Here is a 24133-nt window from a genome sequence, read left to right on the forward strand (position 1 = left end):
CATTTTGGCCTACGACATCCTAGCCAGTGGTAATGAATGGTGGGAGTTGTGGTCCAAAACAACTGGAAGGTCAAAGGTTCCCTCCTCCTCCATACTGTATGTATTTCAACTATTGGGTGCTTTTATGTGGTATGAAATAATAGGATGGCTTTAGTATCTGGTTAGACAATGAAACACTTGCATTGCTATTGAAAGCACTGAGGGGTTTTTTTTTAATTCTCTGTCTTCTCTTTGCCCCTCTTCCCACTCTTATTTATTCTTGCTGACACAGCACTCTCGAGTTGATCCAGAGGAACTGTTCACCAAGCTGGAGAGGATTGGCAAAGGGTCCTTTGGAGAGGTGTACAAAGGAATTGACAACCGCACTAAAGAGGTGGTAGCTATTAAGATAATTGACCTTGAGGAGGCTGAGGATGAAATTGAAGACATCCAGCAAGAGATAACAGTACTTAGTCAGTGTGACAGCCCCTACATTACCCGTTACTATGGTTCTTACTTGAAGGTAATCACAGCTACAAAGGAAGCCTGGATGGCAATGCTTGGGTTTCCAGTTACAGATGAACAACATTGCAATTTATTTACTGAAATGGGAAAATGTGGGATTTGTTTGTTTTGGTTGTTAGTTTAATAGTATTTGGATTTGCAGGGAAAACATGTTTGGGGATGGAAAAAGAAAACAAGCCAGCTGATGATCTCTGAGCACTTTCCTCTTAAGAAATGAGTTCACAGTACTCAGCAGGCATTTCATAGGTTCCTTCTCCCATTAATTTTGTGATAAGCAGATTCCTAGCAAGTAAAGAACAGTGAGCATGTTAAGAGAACTCCATCTTCAGAGATCTTTGCACAATTGGCATCAGTTAAAAGTTAAAATATCAATAGTCAATGTACACATATATTTAGCTCACTTGATATTTTTTTGTAATCTAAGTAAAATTCAGAATCATACAAAAGAGGAAACATGAAACTCATGTGATGCACTCCTCTCCCTGTCTCCCAGCCTATTAATTCCAGAGCAGGCCTTTAAAATATCTTCCCCTTAAATAACTCTATAGATTTTTGGTCTGTAGTCTAAAACTATATTCCTGATATGACCAAGCCCCCTTCTAAAAGCCCTCTGTATATTATGCACCTTCCCTATTTGCACAAGGAGACCTATATAGGAAAGCATTCAAGCATGTGATGTCATCAAAATCACCTGTAGTCTGAAATGGTACAGTCTGTCTAGCACTGTCACATGTGATTGTTTGCAGAATTCATCTCTAGAAATAACAAAAAACTATCCCCAGGAATATGTTTCATGATGTCACTAGGTCTTCAGGTCCCACTCAGGTCTTCAGGTCCCATTCTATTGGTTGGGAGTTTGTTCTTCAGCAAACTGGTAATCAGTTGCAAGAACAATTAGGGAAACATACTCCCTCTTGGTTCCAAATTGTGCAAATATCCAATGTTATTTCTTTGTCTGAAATTCAAAAACAGGCAACAAGGAAACAACTTTCATTTAAACAGTTCATGCTACCAAGTGAAACTAAAGTTAAAGGCATGCCTTCTAGGTTATACGCGTTTCTAGTCTCGGTTACTTTTTCTAACCATCTAGGAAAAATTAGTCTGGGGAAAAAGATTTGAGTACAAGCATCCTTGATTCTGACTGGGAAAATTTGTGGTTGAAAGAGCCTATGAAACTCCTGTCCTTCAATATTTAAGAACACTGTATACAATTAATACATTGGTGTATTTAACACCCATAAAATTGAAAGTATTTTCTAAAGGCTCAAGTGGGAATACCTGGCACCAGTTTGGCGAGTTGAGGTCTTACCACTGTATGTGACTGTGACACAACCTCCTTTCTATGCCTTGAGGTTACCCTTTCCCTCTCACTTATAGAAGGCTCCTTGTCAGTGACACCTGCCCAGAATTTACCCTTTATATACGTCCCCTAAATGTACAGTATAAAGGCCTAGGGTCCCATGTGTCCTCCTCTTATAAGTTTATTATGGGCCAAAACAGACTGCAGGAACAATCCAGCTTTAGGCCACTTTAATTGCCCTGGCTCAATGATAGGGAACTTCTGGAACTGTAGTTTTGTGAGACATTTAGCCTTCTCTGTTAGAGAGCTCTGGTGTCACAACAAACTACAGTTCCCAAAATTAGCACTGAGTCATGACAGTTAAAGCGGTCTCAAAATGGATTATTTCTGCTGTCTGATTTGGCCCTGTCTTAGGTAGTGTGTTTGTCTGTGTCTTTATAGTTCAGAATTGACTCATGCAGAGGCTTCTGTAATAACAGATAAACACTGACTTTGTAACATTTAGCAAGAAAGTAACTTAGGTAGAATAGTTCAAATATGGTATGGTTACCTTAATATAACAGTTGTAGACATTTCACAGTTTCCTCTTTACAATCTCCAGTGCACTTTCTCTCCCAGTCAGTATCCTTCTCTTGACTATATTGAAAAATTTTGGCCAAAAACAGACAGCACCATGCTACCCCTTTATGCGTTGGATTGGGTTTGTGGCAACCGCACACCGCCACCCCAATCCGATCTTTTCCTGATGCAAAAAGGAGAGGCAGAAAGCTGCTCCTTTTTGCACCAGGGGAAGGGCACCATTGCTGCCACGGCTGTGGTTTTTTCAGTGTTTCTTTGGCATTCAGTGTTTAAACGCTGTGCCTTCAAAATGCTTCCTGCCATCTGATTTGGTGGGCAGCATGATGCCAGCTTGGAAGGGGAGTCAGGGCGTGTGGATGTCATGCTCCCACCCACCCTCAAGCCAGCTCTTTTTGCTGGTCTGTAGTGGCAGTTTGTCTCTCTCTCTACTGGCCTGTCAGAATACCTCTCTGACCCTTTCTAGGCCCAGTCAGATTCCCTACTCAAGAACCTTCTCTGAACTCAAACCTTCCCTCAACTCAATTCCCTTCAACTACTTTCAGCTTCCCCTCAACTCTCATCTGAACTCACAGTCACTCACTTCTGCCTTTTATATCTACTCCTTCCCCTGCAGCCCCTCCCTCACAGTCAGCCTGAAGCATGATCGGCTGTCAGGAAGCCAGGTTTGCCCAGTGACTCCATCCCAGTCATCTCCACAAGTACTTCATTTCTGGAATTTGGTGTTTGTAGAAATCAGTAAAATTATATCATAGACAATTTTTTTTATCACCAGAGTTGGGACTACTATTTTTTTTCTATACTGTAATGCTAACAAATGTCTTTCTCATAATGAATTTATCATGTTCAATATGTATGATTGGCGGCATGTTTAGCGATTGCACATAATTGGAAAGGCTTAAATGCTATGTTACTTTCTCAGTGGTTAGACATAATTTGGAACATCATATTGATGGAGAAATTAACTGAAAAAAATAAGGGCTGTTAGGCATAAGAAAGACCACTTTAAATTTTAAGAGACTTGACACAAGTGTATCAGTTATGCAAAAGAAAATGCCAGTCTTGTCGCTCCCCTTTCTTCACATGCTGATTTTTGGAAAGATACTTTATTATAATTGTTTTCATCTAAGATGGAGATTTCTTATTTGGTCAGGAAACATCAGCTTAGTATCCTTCAATATACTGAATCTTTGATGTTGGTTATTGGTTTGTTTATTATGTTTTAGTAAAGATTTTAAGTAAAAAAAAAACCTAATAAGAAACATATTTCTTTGTCCAACTCACAGGGCACCAAACTCTGGATAATCATGGAGTACTTGGGAGGTGGCTCAGCACTGGATCTAGTAAGTATCTCTGTTCATTTCTGATATTGTGTTGACATTCAGCCTGGAACATAGAATTCAAGTGAATGGAGCCTTGGTTCCAGGAAGCATAATCTCAAGTCATAGTAGAGAACTGCCACATCATGCAAATTCCTTATATTGCTCAACCAAATTCACTTTATCCAATGAGTTTATGAAGGAAAATCTCAGTGTTGTTCAGCAATTCAAGCCTAGTTGTAAGTGGAGATTTCCTCTGATCCTGCTTATTTTTCTGTATAAGTTCATGGGTGTGATATTGACTGGAGTTGAATTCTTCTCTCTCTTTTTTCCTCCATCCCATCAATGAATGAATATTCCACACATCCAAGTTAAAGCTTTGTTAAGCAGGGAAGGTTGGACAACTTTTTTTATAAGGCTTTTCATTACCAAGGCCAACTCAGCCACTCCCTGGCCATCTTTCTACCTTTTCTTGCAGCTCAAGCCTGGTCCCTTAGAAGAGACCTACATTGCCACCATCCTGCGAGAAATATTAAAGGGTTTGGATTATCTTCATTCTGAGAGGAAAATCCACAGAGACATCAAAGGTCAGGCTTGCAAAAGACACACCTCTATTCCTCTCCTATCAGACCAGTGAGGTCATGTTTACTTTTTAATTTGCAGCAATATCCTCAGGGAAAACAAATCTAGCTGAGACATCTCCATTTCGGGATTAAGGAGTCTGGCTTTTGGTGCTGATCTCTGCACCTATTAGAGTAGTCAGAAAAATGCTGATTTTTTTTTTTTAAGTATAGGTTTTGTGATTATGAAAGGAGGAAAAAGGCTTCAGTGAAACTGGTGTCTGCAACAGGGGTTGGGACAAGAGGAAACCTGACTTCCACTTGTTAGATAAGATAACAGGATGTCATCATTCTGCAGAAATCCCAGGCTCTGCCTGCCACCTATGAGTGTTTGTTCAAATTGTGAAATATATAGGGGTTTAGTGAAATGTGTATGTAAGTTACTTGAAATAAGCACATCAGCACTTGGGATCACAGTCACAAATCCATTTATGTATTAAAATAATTTATTGTTTATCCAAGTTATATAAAATAAGGACTGAGATTTGGCTTCATAGAGAGTAACAGGCAGACTTAAGCGCGGTACAGAGTGCCAAAAAGAGGTGCCGGGGAGGCGCCTCTCCTTGCTCTGCAGCAGCACCGCAGCAACCAAATTGTGCAGCACTGCTGCGTAGCAAGAAAGGAGCATGTGGAAGTTGCTCCAAAGCGCCAGCAATGGTGTGATGACATGCCAGCGGTGCAGCCCCATTCGGAGACTGTGCTACTGGCATGTCATCGCTGCGCGCACCATCTGCACCGGCGGCGCGCCCATGACGTGCTAGGGTTGCAGGGGGCCTGCCCATCCCCAAGCAACCCTAGCACATCATGGGCATGCTGCAAAGGGCCCGTCTGTACTGGGCCTTAGATTAATCACTTTAAAAAATTGCTGAGACCTCTAGTCCATCAGTATATAAACATGCTTCCTATAATTCTGAGGATGCTTTAATTGACAAACTTAAATTAATCACTTTTTTAAAAAATTGCTAGGACCTGTAATTCATCAAAATGTAAGCATTATTTCTGATTCTCATGGTTTGTAATCTTTTACGGTCTTGAAGTAAGCTCCCTGAAATGCTTGCAGTACCATTTCCAAGATTGTATAGAAAAGGAACCAAGTAAGAGGGAGGGGAGACTGGAAATGGTGTACAGTAGTGGGGAAGTAGGCTTAAATAACAGTCAGCACATCAGGCAAGACCGCACCATTTGTCCTGCTTCCGTCCTGCTATTACCTTACTTCTGAAGGTATAAAGCAGGGATGGGCAACACCTGGACCATGAATAGTTGTAAACAAAGTACATTGGGTATGTGCTCTTTGTTTTAGATGTAAGATGCCACTTGTCAAGGTAAAAGGTTACTGTTTTGTTGTTTTGTGGCAAATTCAGCAGTGGGGATGTGTATTGGGTTTAGGGTAGGCTCCCTGTGTGGTTTCTTAACAACCAGAACCTCATCCTTCCTGTCTTATTAGGTTGGACTGAGAGCTGTAGAGAGGATTGACTTAATTGCCAGTTGTGTTATTTCTCTTCTTCTAGCCTAGGGATGTACACAAAATGGTTTATTAGAGTTTTAATAAGGCATAACTTCATATTGAAAGAGAGATACAGTGCACTGTGTGATCATTTGATTCAAAAGTATTTCTGTGCCTTTTTTTATATTAACAGCAGCCAACGTGCTACTTTCAGAGCAAGGGGATGTGAAATTAGCTGATTTTGGTGTGGCTGGCCAACTCACAGACACTCAGATCAAGCGAAACACTTTTGTTGGGACGCCTTTTTGGATGGCACCTGAAGTTATCAAGCAGTCAGCCTATGACTTCAAGGTGAGTGAGAGGAGAAGGCAAAAGCTTACAGTCATCAGCTCATTGTTTAGAATTCATGACATGTTTTCTGAGAAAGTGATGGACAAAGGGTGCAGAAAAGTGTACATGGCTGTGAAACTGGCATGGTGGGAGTACATTCAGGCCTAATTGCTTTGCAGAGAATTTGTGTAAGAGTGCATGAGAAAGAGTGTGTGAATTTGGTGAGTTTGTCCACCTTGGCTTTGGCTCTTTCTGCAGTTATCATGTTCTCTCCTCTGCCCACTCCATTGATATGCCAGAGGGAATGTGCATCATAAAGTGTGTCAAGTTCCTCTCCCCGCCTTGCTGTAATCCTAATAATTGGTTATTCATACTTTGTGATATAAAATAATTAGCTGCACTCACTGCAAAGGGGGGCACATTCCTATTAGCATGTTTTAGTAAAAAAGGTCTGTTTGAATTTTGTTGACCACATTAATTTGGTCAAATGAGCATCTGGAACTTTATACAAGAAACTGCTGGGAATATTGGTTAAGATCTTCCACTTTTAACCTACAGACATAAGTTGTTCTTCATGTATAGTACTGATATATTGACCAAGGCCTAAAACAGATGGGCCAAATGACACAGTTTCCTGCCGCGTTTGGGGCATAGTGTTTAGACGATGCACACCCCAAACATGTAGAGAAATTGTGCCAGACCCATGTCACTGCTGAAGAACTGGGCCTAAAAGGAACTGTAAAATACTGTTCAAAACAGCGACTGTGGCCTAGATCAAGGTTGAGCACATGCAGTCACTGCAGCCCCAGCATGAATGGTGCTGGCATAGCCCTGCTGCTATTTTTTCGGCCCATCTGTTTCAGGCCTAAATGTTGCTATTGAAGATAGAGAGCAATGCTTTCTATAGGCTGTAAAATTTCAATCAAAGAGCTAGCAAGGCTGACTACAGACTACAAAAAGAGAGTATGGAAATGTGGAACAGCTCTCATTTTCTTCTTGCTATCTTCGGTCTAATAGTCCAACCATCAAGGCTGCCTTTTTTTCTTTCTTTCCTTTCCTTTTAGTAAGCTTTGATTTCATAAAAATGCTTCATGCTAAGCCACATGTCTTTGTGATCCTGTGAATCTGTCAATCATAAAATGATTTTTTTCTTATAAGTAATGTTCATTTAGGCTTAGATCAGAGAGGTGGCAAAATGATGATCACACAGATCACTTGCATGTGGAAGTAGGGCAAATCAATAAGCAGGATAATATTGGCAGAGTGAATGATTGTATCTCTGGATTTTTCCTGTGAACTGAGATAAAAGTTTTTTGTGCAGTGTCTCCATGTGCAGTACAATGGGAATGTGTTCTGAATACATTCTCTTTCCTTCTGTTTCCAGGCAGATATTTGGTCCCTTGGCATTACTGCTATTGAACTGGCAAAGGGAGAGCCTCCAAATTCTGACCTACATCCTATGAGAGTTCTCTTCCTGATTCCCAAAAACAACCCTCCAACATTAGAGGGACACCACAGTAAACCCTTTAAGGAATTTGTGGAGGCCTGCCTTAACAAGGACCCTAGATTTGTAAGTAATGTTCTTCCTTCTTACAGATAGAGCCCCAAGTGTTGGGTGAAAGAGACCTCCTCAAGGTCATGTTATCTAGCAGCTTCTAGTTAAAAAACTATTAATGCTTTTCTTAGTGGACATGGGCCAACAGCAAGGGGTCATAGCAGGCCTGAGTCATTTTCCAAATGAAAAGTCTTTCCAAAAAGCCCACATACTGGCTTTGATTTTGGCCAGTGCAAGCAAACCTTATCTTGTCTCCTCTGCTTCACAGAGGCCCACTGCAAAGGAACTGCTAAAGCACAAATTTATTACACGTTATACTAAGAAAACATCATTTCTCATGGAGCTTATTGATCGGTACAAACGCTGGAAGTCAGAAGGGCATGGTGAGGATTCAAGCTCAGATGACTCTGACATGTACGTAGTTCTTCAGTTATTCCTGTTCTCTCTATAGGCATGACCACCCTCATATTATAACTTCATTTCAGTTGCTATTGAGAAAGGTCTTTGTACACTGTAAATCTGGACAAAAAACTCCGCTAAGCATTTTCTTTTAGGTTAAGCCAATAATAATATTGTGTGGCTTGCTGGGGATGGGCAAAGTAATGGGAGCAAACCTATGACTTGTCTTGCTGGTTGTTTCCATAAGAAGAGAGGAATGGAACACAGGGATCCCTAGTTCCAGCGAGTGAGTTGGGCATCTACTAGACAAAATGGGGATTCTGTGTATTTGACCCCAAGTACTTTGTAGCCTGGATAGGAAGTGGCATGGCAAGTGTGCATAGCTTCCTTTACTTGGCATTGCATTTAGATATGAGCTGCCTTTGTACCTCTTTGTTTGTAGTGATGGAGATGCAGATGAAAGAGATCAAGGACCCATTTGGACTTTCCCACCAACCATTCGCCCCAATTCCTTGAACAAACTGCACAAAGGGATGGTTCATCCTGGGTCCCAAAAGGTCAGTTTGGTGTTCAAGGCAGCTGAAGAACAGTTATCCAAAGCACTGTTGTAGGTCTGGAAGAACTGCAGCTTACGCTGCTCAGATTGTTTCTTTTAGGTTGTGGGATTTTGTGCTGAGCAGGCCAAGGGAGCCTATGGCCCTAAGGATTTCAAACTATGGGTTTGAGTGATGTAATTGTGTGTCTGAGGCTGATGAGGGCTTTAGACTACCAACATCTTGAGACCTACAGGTGTCCCACGCTGTAGTAATACACCAAGAATGTAGAATTTTTGTCAAGAATGGCAATATGGCTTCCAGAGAGATTTGAATAAAAATACTGGGCCCTTGACATATACGTTTCTGTTCCTGCCAGTACCATACTTTCCCTTTATGTTCCTTTTGAAGAGAGTGACAGCTGCTGTGTCTGCAGCAGAAACTAGAAGGTTTAAATGAATGTTTTCCCCATATAGTTTTCCCTCTCTTCCTGCCATGGCAAGTGGATTAATGTTGCTTGCCAGTACAAATCATTTTTGTGGTTAAAAGAGAAAATAACAGTTTGGCAGGACTGTACAGGCAAACATTAACTGGCAACCTTTTTTCCTTCCTTTTCAAGCCTGCTGAACCCATCAAGCGGCAGCCACGGTCTCAATCTCTTTCCACCCTTGTTCGACCTGTCTTTGGAGAGGTGAGGCAGTGGCAGGATTTGACTTTTCTCATACACTTGCCTCTAACACCTGAAGGGGTTTGTTGAGAAATGTAAGGCTTTGAGTTAGGAAAGAGTGGAGTAGAAGCTTAAGAACAGGTGATGTATCTGCATGATTCAGTAGTGATGCATTTGTTTATTGCTTCTAGTGGCTTCAGAGCTCTGACAGTTTTATCTGAACATAGATGGTGATGCTTCAGCTTTTCCTACCATATATTCCCTTCTGCTAATGCATGTGAATACATGTGAACAGCAAGCAGCTGTGGCTCATAAGATTAACCAAGTGGGGGGCAAGCTTTTAGCACCATGAACAGTTTTTCCCATGTGTACTGCATTCACACATGAAATAGGGGTAGAGAGGTTATCTTTTCACAGGAAAAAGTGTACTCAAGTGAGGAGGACAACACCCTACCTCTCCTCTGCCTTACCTTAGCAACCTTCTTTTCAGCAATCTTCTCTTCAGTCCCACTGTCTGGGAGAAAATTGCCTGAAACAAGGGAGTGCAGGGGAGTAGGCAAGGTTTTTCCTCTCTATGCTTAAAGACAAGAAAGACTCCTCCCCTCCTCACTTTGTGTGGGTAGTCACTTGAATGCACATGGTTGTGCCATCGTGTCTACTTTGGCTCTTGTTCCAATGCTTGGAGCTAAGGATGTAATAAAATGATAACAATTATGCTGGATGTCTATGTAAAGAAGTGCTTTCCAGCAAAGAACAGAATTTCATGTGTCAGTTTTCCTTGTCTGTCCTATAAAGTGGATTTATTTATTGCTCACTGGGCTTTGCCTGTTGTCCCATTATCCTTCTAGATTGTGATGCGTTGAGTGTAATATGAAGTAACTCTTTCTCAAAGAGAAAAATAAAAACTAAATGAAGCAGTTGGTACTAAACAATACATTTAGCTCTGAGGTCTTGTTTGTCTATAGGCTAGATGGTGTTCTGTGTAATCTAGCAGAACTCATTTCCTTCCACCAGGGGAACTAGAATAGACTTCGTTCTCTCAGAGATTTAGTATTAAGCCTTTCTGTGTTCTACGTCCCGACAACGTGGGAGGCACCCTGAATTTAGCAAAGGACAACTAGATTGATCCTTGGATTACAAGCCAGGCTCTCTGAGGACAGGTCAAATGACTTAATTTGCATAGCTGATAGATGGGTGTGTGTGTCATTTTTCAGTGGAACGCAGTTACTCAGCTTTACATTACCTAATGTGTGCAGTGTTTGTGCTTTCATACTTAGATTGGTCTAAACATGTGGCCCAAAACTTCCAGGTGCTGCATTCAAAATTTTATGTAAAAATTAATAATTTCAAATTTGGTTTCAAAATATTTGACAGTTGTTTTAGCCTATGAAGCAGACAACGTATGGTGTGCTGAGTAAGGGTGAAGTAAGGAATAAATGGGTGTTAAGATTCTTCATATGACAAAATGGGCCACTGGTTAACAAAATAGCTCCTTAACCCCCCTATATTCCTAAGACAATGGATAGAGATGCCTTCTCTAGCTCTTGCTTTGAATTTGCTAAGTGGGATGTCAGGAATCATTTGTGTGTTTTAGTAAAGCTGTATGTTGTTTATATGGGGCTGCCAGTTTATCATGGGTACTGGCTTTAGCATACACTCTTGAATAAAGCAAACGATTGGGTTGGAGAATAATGCAGGATAGTTCACTGCTTAATCTGACAAATGTTTCCTGAATTCATAAGGTTAAGAGAAATGAGAATGTACACCCTTTTTTTCAATACTTCTCTGGAAATACATCTCATTGATGTCAGGCAAATTGTGTGTAGTACTGCAGCCTTAAATTGTATTAGACTTGCCTCTGTTCCAGTGTTATTGTGCAGGGAAAAATGCATTACTATATCACAGTGCCAGTTAATGCTATCACCTCAGGCAAAAACAGCAATTTTGTTACTCCTACTTAGACTTTTCTGATGTTCCAAACAATTTGCTAATTAACTTCTTGGCAGCTCAAAGACAAGCATAAGCAGACTGGAGGGAACGTAGGAGCCATGGAGGAACTGGAGAATGCCTTTGGCCTAGCCGAAGAATCTTGTCCAGGAATCTCTGACAAATTAATTGCACACATGGTGGAGCGAGTGCAAAGGTAAAAGTATTTATGTTTGCTAAATTGACTAGATTAATTTTTGGTGCAGGGTGGGGCCAATCCTTTGGTTGACAGTTGGATGGAATAGTGAAATCTAAGACTTTACTGGGAACTGAATGCAGAAATAAGGAATAGCCGTTAATCTGGGCCATTTATTTTTAGATAAACATGGTGTCGGATATTTTGCCTGAGGCCATTGTTTACCATATATATATTTGATTAAAAGTTGACCTCATGTATAAGTCGAGGGCAGGTTTTGGGGCCAAAATTATGGATAGGGATATGACCTGTGGATAAGTCAAGGGTAAAACCTAGTAGGCACAGGCGAGGCTAAGAAAATGTACATGTCAAAAAGGATAAAAAGGCAAAGCAGAGCAAATGACTATGTTAGCAGTGATTATAGTCTTTAACTTTGATGTAATAATTTTGTCTAATTTTAACCGAGAAAAGCTGACAAACATACATACACAAATGTCATACTCAAAATCTTCAAAGCCCGATTCTTTTTGGGGTGCCTCTGAGGGGAAGCACTAAAGAGCTGTCATCACATTTTTCCCGCCCAGGCATTCAAAAAGGCCAGAAGTGCTGCTGTGGCAGAGTGTAGAGGGGGTTGGAGCTTCTTTTAGGATGGACTAAGCTCTCACCTTTCAACACTTGACCCAGAGAAGGCTCTTTTTTTGATCAGAGTTAAAGTACAGTTCTTACATCGAACCTTACAATCAACGTACATTGATAAGTCAACTGAAGTTTTTTGAGTCAATGTTTTGACTAAAATTTCTAAACTTATACATGAGTATATACAGTAATTCATTTTGGGGAGGGGTGTTGAATTTGAAGAAAACAGATATGAGGATGACCTATGAAGCCATAGAAATCTCCTTTCCTCTCTCTTCCTCAGGTTCTCACATAGTAGGAACCACCTGACTTCAGCACGCTGAAGAGTCCACTCTGTTGCTGATAGGAGGAAGGATGGCTCCCCCCCAGCTCCACAGGAACTGTGTCTTGAATCCATCACCATCTCTGCTGTTGGATGTTAACATTGTGCTATGGATTCCCAGACATTTCAGAGCCTTTGTATGTGTGTGTTTTTGTGACCACCCAAGATGGGATTCGCAACACAAATTATCATGGACTACTTTACAGAGCCCTAGAAGAGTAATTTCTACAGTGTATTTCATGGAGGTTTTTAATTGTATCCAATTTTTCTCAGGTCAGAACTCGTTTCAGAGCAAAATCCTGACTGCTGGAAAATGGAAATTCATAGATAAACACATTCCAAAAGGGAAGTAGGACTGTGGTAGTTCCATTGCTCTTGCCAGAGATAAAGTATATTTGAGGTTATTGATAAGTGAGGAGGGACTATCACCATGCTGGTGCTAATCCAAGAGAGCCTTGTAATGTGTTCCTCCATAGCTAAGAGAAGATTGGGCTAGCAGTTGCTGAGACAGGTGAAGTTTGCCTTCTCCTTCTCCTGTCTGTCTACTTGTTCCTTTTGTGGGGTAGGTTTGACTGCTGCTGTACTCTGCACTAGCCCATTTACTGAAAACAGCTTGGAGCTGATGCTCTCCTCCCCAAGGCCTTTTGCTGCTACTTTGTACCTTACAGATGAACACTCACTCAGTTAAAATATTTTGGCAGAGTATTATGTACTTTTCAAAAAAACAGAGGGAAACTAAATGCTTAGTTGCTACTGCAGCTTAGTGAAGGAGTGAGGGTCTACACAAAGTCCTCAAGTTTTGTAGAGGTTTATGATTGTATTAAATTTGGTTTGAGATTTTCAGTTAATTGAAAAATGTGTGGTGCCAACAGCTGGAAGAAGTCCTACCTGACATTCCCCAAACATATTCTGTGTTGTTCCTCCACTGCTCAGAATTAATATATTAAGCATGTCAGATTCCAACTAGCTCTTCCTCTCCAGTGGTAATGTAGGAGATCAAGAGCAGCCACACATATTAAAGATTGCCAATATGAAGTGTCAGTTCCTGAAAGTGTAGAGCCCTTTAGTGACTGACAGCAATTTTGAGGACTGGCTCTGAGAAGAGCATGTGACTGTTTAATTTTGGGTGGAAGGAAGACTTTTTGGCATATCTTCCATTTATAGTACAGTATGAGAAATGTTAATGGAGAAGACTGTATTCATGGTATTTATAGAGTATGCTGGAACAATATCTTAAGAACTGTAGTTGTTAAAGAATATTTTTCCTTTACTATTATCCCCAGGACTGCTTATGAAGTAGATGGGGTTATTTAGAAGAGGAAAATAAGAAGTTGCTACTTTGTGCTATTCATAAAAGGTACCTTATAGTAACTTACACAGTGTCACCAGAAAAAGTTTTCAAAAGTGTCTCCAATAATTAGAGCAACAAAGACTTAATTTTAAAATGAGCAGTGAAAGGGATCTGCCACTTCCAATAAAATTAACTTGTCAAGTAAATATATGACATTGTGCTTATTTATGCATTAATACCAGAAACACCAAAGCAAGAATAATGTTCCTCCAAAGGGACAAAAACAGTTATTGGTTTTATCTAATACATTGCAAGATTTCAATTACACTGAACAAAGGCCAGTGATATCTGCTACAGGGCTCATATAGACACCTGTCCCAAGAGTGATATTTTGCTCAGGATTATGACCTGGATTTAATTGTAGATCACTCATGGCACACTTACAGCTATAGGTAAGTTAAAAAGCTTTTGTTACGGTTATATTCTGCAAAGTTATGTATCAGAACCTTAAGAATAAGCCAGACTAGAGTGAGTGCAGGTAGATATTTCTTAGAGAGCTGGAGCACTTTTTTAAAATGAATATTCTCAGTAGGCTATGACAATTATTAGAGTGCCATATATAAAGGTCTACAATAGTTTTATTTCCAAAAACAGGACAACTAATAAATAAAAAAATACATTTAACTTACATTGAATGGCCATTACAATAGAAGTCTTTAGCATTTTGCAGCTTATCAATGAAGACGTCAAACGATAAACACTGTCTTCCCTTTAAGTTCTATGTGGGCACCCACCCCTAACATTTTACCTAGAAGACTGATTCAGACCCATACAACGTTTGGATCAATCTTAGGAATAATGAAGGGACCAGAATCTGAACTTTCCCTAGCACTCCCTTAGTCTCCCATTCTACAAAAAGCAATGTTAAATATATAAATATTTTTCATCCCAGCCTGTTTCCTTTAAAATACACTACCCAACACCACATTGTTGTTCAATATAGCATAACATGTTAATTAAACTTTGATTTAAGATCAACCATCATCAAACCAAGCTACTTTCCACTGCTATCCAAGGGCAACATTGTCTTAATAAAGGTATTGTCCAAAGGTGTATTCTGGATTTCTTTTTCCTGGGCTGACACCGCTGTATTTTTTTAAAATGACTTATGTTGATGTTTGCCATGGAAGATTTCACATCTTAGCAGAAAATTCAGTATACTGTCTGCCATGATGCTTGTTGCCATTGCCCTAAGTTATAGGAGAGATTTATATGACCAGATTTTATCCCTGCTTTGCAGAGGTATATTAACCGATTTCAACAAGCCATGTTACTTTCTGAAGTGTGTTTGTCTGCTTTGGGAAAATAAAAAGGGTGAAGCTTTCAGGAAGACTAATATTAATGTGAACATAAGTTGCAGCATGCAAGGCATGTCTGGCTGGTAGGCTGCCAGAACAAGTTGCACAAGGGCTGTTTAGCTAGAGTTGAGCATTAACATAGGAAGCCACTTGAAAGCCATCAAACTTTACAGTCAGCCAGACACCATCACCAAATGCTATTCATTTAAGTTTTAAATACATATGTCATATAAATTCATCAGCCACAATTTTTCCATGAATGGGGTACTTCTGAGATTCTATATTTCCTTTGGGTGACTGCAGAGAAATATACCCGCTTCCATGAGGCAACCAACTTGGCCACAGTAATAGCAGATAAATTCTTTTTTATTACTCTCAGGCTCAGACTTCTGCCCCCTTTCTGCCATGCTTACAGAAAATTAACATATAACAGAGACCCAGCTCTGGTGCTTTCAGTTTGTGGTCTTTTCTTTTTCATCCTTTGGGATGAGGAGACTTGACCTTCCAGGAGAACTTGTGGCTCTCTTTATCACTTCCATCCACCTGATGAGAGAACAGAACACAAGAGCTTAGCTACCTGCCAATTATTCTTTGAACAAGTTATGCAAAATTATTTTCGGTTACACAAAATTATTTTTGGTGAGGATATTAACCCTTTCTACTATTTTTTTTTGGTATTGTAAGCATTAATAATTTGCTGTGTTCATGATACAAGTAGATTAAAGTGAGAATACTCCTTATCTATATACCAGGGGACTGTCAGTTGATACCCCTTCTCTTCCATTGCTTAGTGTAAAGCATGTACCAGATCACCCCTCAAAAGGAGTTATAGAATAAAGTGAAGCTGCTCTACCTCCGGTTCTCTGTAAATATCACACAATTGTTCTGTCTCACCCAGCCTAGAAAGAACAGGTAAATCAACAAGCTGCCTATTAGTGAATTTGAACAGTAGCATATTGTATTTATGGTGCACCACCCTTCAGGTCTGGCGTATCGATCAAATGTATATTCCCAAGAATCTTGTGGGCATAACTGACCACCAGGTGAAGATACTTAGTTCATATCCCTCTGCACCTACATAGCACAGCCTTGTCAGTTGACTTTATCCTCAATGAAACCCAGTGTAAAATATGTTCTTTAGACTGGATCTGCTGATGTGTGTGATAGAAGGAACTGGCAAAATGCTGAACTCCTAGCAACCCTAGCTAGCATATTCAGTGCTAAGGAACTGCAGTCCAACTACATTTAGGGAGTTTCACTTTTACTGCACCTGTATTATAACATGATAATTAGCCCTGACAGCGGTGGGATAATCTGAAAACAATAACTGTAAGAGTTGTAGTCCACTTGGAAGATGTACACTGAAAACTGACCTATACACCATTCAAGAACTGTTCTCCATATCCTTTTCCCTTCCTACTTCAATTAGCAATATCAACAAATACTGCTCTTGGCATTTATCCTATATCTTCATGAAGATAAAGCTTGAAAAGGATGCTTCTATTTTTTAAAAAATATTTTTATTGAGATTAACAGGATGCTTCTATTGCCTGTGAAAATAATGTCATTGGTTGGATTCTGTGTGGCAGTTTCTTTGAGGGAAGATCTGAATGTAATGAATGGTCTCTTACTATAAAGATGCAGTAATTCAGATTTACTCATGAAGAGTCCGGTTGACATTTCCAAAAATGTTGAAGACATTGAGGCAGGGATAGTTCTTCCTTAGTTTTTTCAGAAATAAATGGATATTTTATCCTTATCAGTTCTAAGCTTATGGTACTACTTTAAAAACAAAATGCTTCATGTATATAACACATAAACTTGCGCTGTTTGAAATAATTTTCTCCTGCTCCCTGCAGTACTGCCTACTGAAAAACAAACCAAATTTTGTATTCCATCTTTGCATATGCTTGGCATCAAATCATCCCTGAATCATCTGGGTTGAGTAGCAATTTCTCATATGTGAAATACCGCTATTTGAACTATTTTTGTATAAAGTTCATGCATTAAGTGGTTTGAGATAGATTTATACATTATTTGAGTTCACCAACTACTTTGCTCATCAGTGCTGTCCACAGAAAGCATACTTCCACTCAAATTCTACAGAATATTTAGTTGGCTAGCAGGCAGTGAGCAGAATACTACCAAAATACAAACTGGGTCTATGTAGCACATTACCTCTCAAAGGTGTACTTGCTTTCAGCCCTGAAGAAATACACATGGGATTTAAACTGCAATTTGAAGACATAATCCTTCTGAATTCCATCTGCTTCCACAGGGATGCTGACTGCATAGCCAAGAAGTGGCAAACTAGCCAATGGATAGTCATCCTGAGAACAGCAAAGTTTCTTGTTTGTATTACCATTTAACAAATGTTTCTAAAGTTACAAATAAATATCACATACATTTAAAAAGTCTTCCTTCCATAACATCATTACATTGTTTTAAAATGATTCTGTATTATCAAATAAATGGTACCATATATTTTCAACCAGCACACACCTGTCAGTCACAGAGAACGAAACAGTTCTGTTAACACTTCACTGGATAGCCTAATTCATGCCACAGTAGAGAAAACCTGCCTTTCTCTGGACAGATGCAATGGACTACTGGTAATTTTGTCCAATTAGGTGCCTTTAGAGAATTTGCTTTTATTCATCAGTTAAAGAAAGTATACTGTTCATATTATGATCAGTATTAGTTTTCTGTTGGTATAGCACTGTGAAAGAACTTTACCTTAGGTGAAAATTACACTTGCCCCATCTAGTTTGCCAAGGTGGTATAAAGGACACTTATGTAAATTTAAGTAAGAAACAGAATGTATTCATAAGATGTGTGTAAATACTAACATGAGCCTAACTGCATCCCAAAGGTTTTTTTTACCTGGTGTGTTTTGTAGAAGAACAGACAGAAGTTTGTGAAAACCACCCATAATTTCTGCCATCCGTTGCTGTTTTTGAATTTCCTCAGTAGATATCCTGACAGCTGGTTCTACATAGCATAGAGAGAAATATGGTGTGAGTTGAGGTCATTTTCCCTCATAGCTCAACAAACATCTATTGGTACTGCATATTTAAAAACAAATTGTTGTAGGGTGTGACTCTTTCTAAGTTGAGAAATGCCGCATGTCACTTGCTGTTTCAAAGTGACTTTGCACAAATAGATCCTTTGTGTAATAAATACACACACTAGGTAGCTCTGGTGGCAACATTCATCAAAATAACATATCCTCTGCTTTAAGAATGTCCCTTATTTCCTCCACATATGCCGATGTGCCATATAGAACATGGATGTGTTAGAAAAACCTTGTGAATAAATCTCTCTTACAGAATTAGTGATATATAGCAATATAAATCCAACTTTCCCCTCTCCCAAGTATTGCCATCATTTTAAACCATTTAATCTCTTTCTCAGCTCTTTATAACTTTGTCCTCTCTCATGAAGCTTCCACAATGGAGTGTTCATCCAGCATTTTTGTTTTTTAAAAATGACAGAATCTAGCAAAGCCACCTTGCCCATTGTAATTATTATGTTTTCTAATAATTGGTTAAGTTTTCTTTAATGCAAATTCACATCCATCCAGGTTTTTAGAAGGAAAGAGGGCTGAAAGAACAGCAAACTTATCTCCAATCCAAGCGAGGTACCTCTTTTCCAGTTTGTATTACTCAAATAGCATTGTACTGTTTCAAAGCGGGCTTGTGGAAGTATTACACAAAGAATAAAATATGTAATGCTTTAAGACTAATGTAATTCCTAGTCACAACCACTATTCATACTCCTTTTTGACAGAGTAATCAATTTCCATGTAACTACATACATTTGACATCTTTTTGGGTAAGGTACAGCAATTGTGGATTACCTCTCTGATAAAATCACAGACCTTAATATACTTGCTAAATCCCCCACCTCACTTTAATGCAAGTGTGTCATCTGCTCCCCAAAACATGGTAGCAATTAGCAACATGTAAAGTCTGAATTTGGTTAATGAGACAAGACAACAAAAACAAGGCAAGAAAGAAAAATGCAGGGTCATGGAAGTAAGTGAGAGCAAGGTTCTGAAGAGCACTTAGCAATAATGTTACACTGAAACACCTGATAAACTAAAGCTTGAGCACTACTGAGTGGGTAGTCTGCTATGATTAAATCTACGGGAAAAATTAAATTTAAAACAGGTGTGAAAAATATCTGGCTATCCAGATATTGTTGAATGTACCTCCTAGTATTCCTCATTTGCTGTGCTGATTAAAGCTGCTTAGAGTTGCCATTCAACAACATATGGATAGTAACATTCCCACCTCTGATCTAAATGCTAGAAATGGCAATGTATATTAAGGGGTCTTTTTTGGTTGTTCTTTTTTGATATGACCCATTTTGTTGTATCAGATCCTTGTTTCTGCACACTAGAGCCACTGTGATGGTGATGACACAAGTAAAAAATACATGGTTTACACCAGGGCTGGGCAAAGTGCAGCTGCCCAGATACTGCTTAATTGGAAATCTCAGCGGTCCTCACTATCATAATCCGTGTCAGGAAGAGGTTGGTTTATACAGATCAAGCCTAACAATATTGAGAATGGAAGAGGCAAATTTACCTGAATCATGCACAGATAATCAGACAATGATAGGCTTTGATTGCGGTACCAGCAAACATGGGTGATAGTGTTGGGCCGCTGGGTCTGGCCCAGCAAATAGCGAGGAGGAAGTTCTGGAGAAACAGCAAGGGAGTAGAAAACTGAACAGAAAAAAAGAGCACAGGGCAGAAAAGAGAAAAAAAGAGATTTAGAGAAAGAAAGGACAGTAACTTGAAAAGGTTTGTTAAAAGAAATAGCATGAACAAAACCAATAGCAGTGACAAAAAGATACGTAGATGCCATAAGGTCCGGGATTTTTAAGTCCTAAGATCAGCAATGCAAAGGATCACAGAGCTTTGGGAAGAAAATATGAAGATTAATTTTTTTTTACTGAAGGTAGTACACGGGAATTAGTCACAGGCAAGAACACAAATTTTATAGCAGTTTTTGGTGCTTATACTCAATGCTTTTAAGTGCTTATACTCACTTAGGCATAATCAGCAGTTAAGTAAAGAATGAAGGCAGAGATAGGCATTACTTCTTTGGCAGTTTTAAGTGGCCTCCATTCTTACCATTTCCTTTCTCACCTAGCTCAGCCGGGTCTAAAATCCAAACCTTGGTGCTAAACCAATATATATGTGAGCCTCTAGTCCCAGAATAAAAGGATGTTTAATACATTGGTGGAATACAAGGCTGTGTGTTCATAGTAGCAGAATGTACTGGAATACACTTCCACATGATGTGCAAGCTGTCCTGTTCTGTTTCTGCTTGATATGGTTTCAGTGGTGGTTGGGAGGCTACATTTAGGTTCAGTGCTTCTTCTGTGAACATAGCCAGTCTATTTTTTCCTAAATGTTCAGATCCCATAAAAATCACACAGCTGGCTTTGTCCTTCAAAGCCAATAAAGTGATGATGTGTGATAAAACACTGATCAAGCACGTTCTTACTCTGAGTGCTACACTGCTGAACCCATCTTTCTACATGCAAGTGCGCTCCTTTTGAACTTGGGGGATTGGAAAGATACACATAGGTGTACCTATCCCCTCCATCAGCACCAGCTTAGCAGGGAGGGTTTGAAGTACCCCCCTCCTCCCACTAGCAGATTCTAGCTCTGTATCTTCTGCTTGGGAGACCATATCACAATTGCTATCTCTCATAAAAATTCTATGAAGATGAGCCTATCAAAACGAGCAAGTACTGTGGAGTGGGGGAAGCCCTCAAAAAGCTAGGCACAACTGGGACCAGGCTGTCTTAAGGTTTCTCACCTTGGTTTTAGTCACCTGCAAGTTCTTAAAAATATAATAGTGCCAGGTTTATTAAGTTACATCCCCCAAAATGACACCATGTAAATACCATGATGTAGCAGAGAGCATCTTTTTAAAACAACAAGAACGTGAGCAGTATAAAAGAGAACCCCAGATAAATACAGACTTTACAGTCCAAACATAAGCGACAGAACAGAAGAAGAATATGCAAAAATGGAGCAATGGCATTTCTTCAGGGGAGAAATTTGGGATCTTGGGCAGTAAAAGATTTTGGGATTGTTCTTTCTCAACCATATTTTTCAAAGCATCCTATAGCTGAGAAAATGATGGAAACATGTAGATAACACACAAAGAATATGTTCAGACATCTTGTAGTCACTCTTTCATTTGCTCTCTCTCACACAGCCAGTGAAATCAATGAAGGCAATGATGAAGATGGGGGTGAAAACCGCACGGATGTATACAGTGCAGAGAAACCAGCAACCAAGACAGACAGAGTGGCAAGTGAAAGTGATGTGTGCTCTGCTGCTGGGTACCTCGACGGCCACACTGTGATCAATCATGGAGACACTGGTGTTGCGGTACCAGCAGACATGCATGGTAGTGTTGGCACGGTGGTGGCTCTGTCTGTCCAGGGAGCTACGAGAAGAATGTATGTCCTCTTCGGACTCCTGTTCTAGAGAAACCTCATCTGAGGATCCTGAGGGAGGAGAAGGGAGCAGACATTTAACAGACTGTGGTACATCAACAGTGCTGGTGGCATGGATCCTTCAAGGATATGAGAACCTTCCTCTCAAAAAAGGAAAGAGCATGCATATGTTATTCTACTCCTGGCAGCCATAGCCCACACAATGTGGAACTTCTATGGATACAGTGTTTCACAACCACTACAGTTAGCCCCCCACTTATCTGACAGGTTAGGGACCGCAAGACTGACAGAAAGTGGGATGGGTTGAAAAGCTGAACCCAATTTTTTTAGCCTGCATTTTGGCTGCTGAAAAATGTAACATACCGTATATCACTTTTGAATGCATGCAAAAAGCTAAATTAACATACTATATACTGTAAATTAAATAAATCAGCACACTATATTTCTTGGTTGCAGGGTTCAGTCTAGATGACCCTTAGATTTGTTTCCTGAAAGGATCAGATTACGTAATCCTTAGATTCCTTTCCTGCAGAGGTTGAGGGCAGGGAATTGTCTAATTAAAAAAACCTGTAAACTGCTCTGAAAGCCTTTGTGGCTGAAGAGCGGGGTATACATAAAATAAATAAATAAATAAATAGTGAGCTTCAGATTCCTTTCCTGAAGGGGTCAGGCTAGATTACTGTCAGGGGTAAAGGGAAGAGGGAAATCCTGCCCTTGCTGTGGGGGAAACAGGGCTCACCCCCATTCCCTGTAGCTCCCTGGGCTTTAGTCATGACATGTTCCTACAAAAAGGCCCCCAGAGGAAGAAGCTGGCAGGCTGGGGGAGGAGAAGGCAGATGGAAGGCAAAGTAAAAGGAGCCATGCCGCTTGCTCCCAGCCACTTTCCTGCCTTCCCAACCCTCCCTCCTTCAATACAACAGGGCTGGAGGAGAAAGGGAAGAACAGGAGAATGGATGAGCAGTCCATAGGAAGAACTGAGGAAAATCCATTCTTTCCACACTTGTAAATTACACAAACAAGTCTCATTAATCCAAGGAGAGGCTGTAGACAACTGATGTTGAATTAATGGAAGTTGTCTGCTGTTTGACACTTGAAAGAGCAAGGTGTCAAATATCAAGGCATCAAAAACCAGCGGATGCCTGTACACAACTACAGTTGGCCCTCCTTATCCATGGATTTTTAATACATGGATTCAAGCATCCACGACTTGAAAAAATTCCAAAAAAAGTATATATTTCAAGTATCAAACATTGATTTTTCCATTTTATATAAGGGACACCATTTTGCTATGCCATTGTATTTAATGGGATGTGAGCATACACAGATTTTATTATTCACGGGGGTTCCTGGAACCAAACCCAAGCAAATAACAAGGGTGCACTGTACCGTATAATGTTTCTGTCTAGAAACATCTCACCTCGATCTGATTTGTAGTGAGGGAAGGGGAAACTAGAAAATATTTTTTAAAAAAAACCCATGAGCAGTTTAGAGCAGGGGTTCCCAAGCTTTTTGATTTGCGGAGCCCTTTTTAGAATCACTTTCTATGGCAAAGCCCCTAAGAGGCCTACCCTATCTCTTACAAATTAATGGTGTTTAGTAGTAGTGTTACTTTTTGCTTCGTATTCTTTGATTTAATTCAATGTTTATTTCTTGCATTTTCCTGGAGCAGCCGTAGAGCACCTGGGAAGTGCACGCGAAGCCCTAAGGGCTCCTCAGAGCACAGGTTGGGTAATGCTGCTTTATGGCATTCTAGGGGACATATGGCAGAGATGAACCCCAGAGATACAGGAAGCCAGTCAGGAGAACACAGAACCTGAAATTTTATTTAATGGCTTCCCTAGATATGAATGTGAGCAGTAATTTACAGGGATGGATATTTTCCAATGGTATAAAGAGTAGAAAAGGAAGATCATACAATGCAAAATTTATTACTATTACTTATTTAATTGTATGAGTTTCTTATTTGCCAAGACCTGAATAATCTGGGACATCAGAGAAGGTTGGAAGTTTATGAAACCAGATACGGATAGGCTATGTATCTAAACTTTTTTCTCCCAATGAAACATGCAACATACATAATTAACCAAGCCCGTACAAGGACAGAAAGAACAGTGAGACGGGGCCCCTTTCTTGCCCCGGATCAGGGCGCGCAACTGCATGACCAGCAACGATCCGCCGCCCCAAAAAGAAGCTGAAAAAGTAGCTCCTTTTTCGTGCTGCTGCAAGGTGCCATAGTGCCCTGGAGCAGCGTGGGACATCTTTTGTGATCGTCCTATTTGGACATGGTGCAACAAAGCATCGGTGCATCAGATGCCGCGTGCCCAAACGGTGCTGGGAGAGCGCAGAGTGCTCCCCAGCCCATTATGGCCCCGGGCCGCCGCAAAGTGGTGGTCTGTACTGGGCCCAGAGTCACAAATCAGATGACAGAGGCTACTTACTGTTTAGAACGATTGCAGAGGGAATTTTCCAGAAACATATCTGATTTCTCTCAGTGATTTTTCTTGGCCATTTCAATTGCCATGTTCAGACTTCCATCCCCTTCCCCTTTCCAGGCGAGTGCTGAAAACAAAAGTAACTATATGCTCCAGAGCTGTGTGTGATTTATGGAAAAAGACAACTGCTTGACAAATTTCAGACCAATTTCATGAATTTTCACAATCCATATAAGTTT

At 40.1% G+C, this 24133-nt stretch overlaps 2 protein-coding genes across 3 annotated transcripts in view; one reads left to right on the forward strand and one right to left on the reverse strand.

Annotated features, from left to right (window-relative positions):
- Positions 1-235: 235 nt before the first annotated feature.
- STK25 (serine/threonine kinase 25) lies at positions 236-13824 on the forward strand. Its single transcript, XM_042460971.1, has 10 exons — positions 236-502; positions 3667-3723; positions 4178-4286; positions 5957-6114; positions 7478-7663; positions 7917-8062; positions 8490-8604; positions 9200-9271; positions 11254-11390; positions 12289-13824. The coding sequence occupies exons 2-10, from the start codon at positions 3688-3690 to the stop codon at positions 12326-12328; spliced, it is 999 nt and encodes a 332-aa protein (XP_042316905.1). The 5' UTR covers positions 236-502; positions 3667-3687; the 3' UTR covers positions 12329-13824.
- Positions 13825-17859: 4035 nt separating this feature from the next.
- The window catches only part of FARP2 (FERM, ARH/RhoGEF and pleckstrin domain protein 2), a 92575-nt gene continuing 86301 nt past the window's right edge, over positions 17860-24133 (reverse strand). Inside the window, exons 23-25 of one of the 2 annotated variants that reach the window (XM_042460970.1) lie at positions 23901-24021; positions 19569-19708; positions 17860-17967 (exon numbers count right to left, since the gene is read on the reverse strand). In XM_042460970.1, the coding sequence (XP_042316904.1) occupies positions 23973-24021 (49 nt within the window). In that variant the 3' untranslated portion in view covers positions 17860-17967; positions 19569-19708; positions 23901-23972. Of the gene's footprint in view, positions 17968-19568; positions 19709-23900; positions 24022-24133 lie in introns of those variants that run through there. The other variant, XM_042460969.1, reaches the window with a different exon arrangement.

Source organism: Sceloporus undulatus, chromosome 3 (assembly GCF_019175285.1).
Source record: "Sceloporus undulatus isolate JIND9_A2432 ecotype Alabama chromosome 3, SceUnd_v1.1, whole genome shotgun sequence".
Lineage (NCBI taxonomy): Eukaryota > Metazoa > Chordata > Lepidosauria > Squamata > Phrynosomatidae > Sceloporus > Sceloporus undulatus.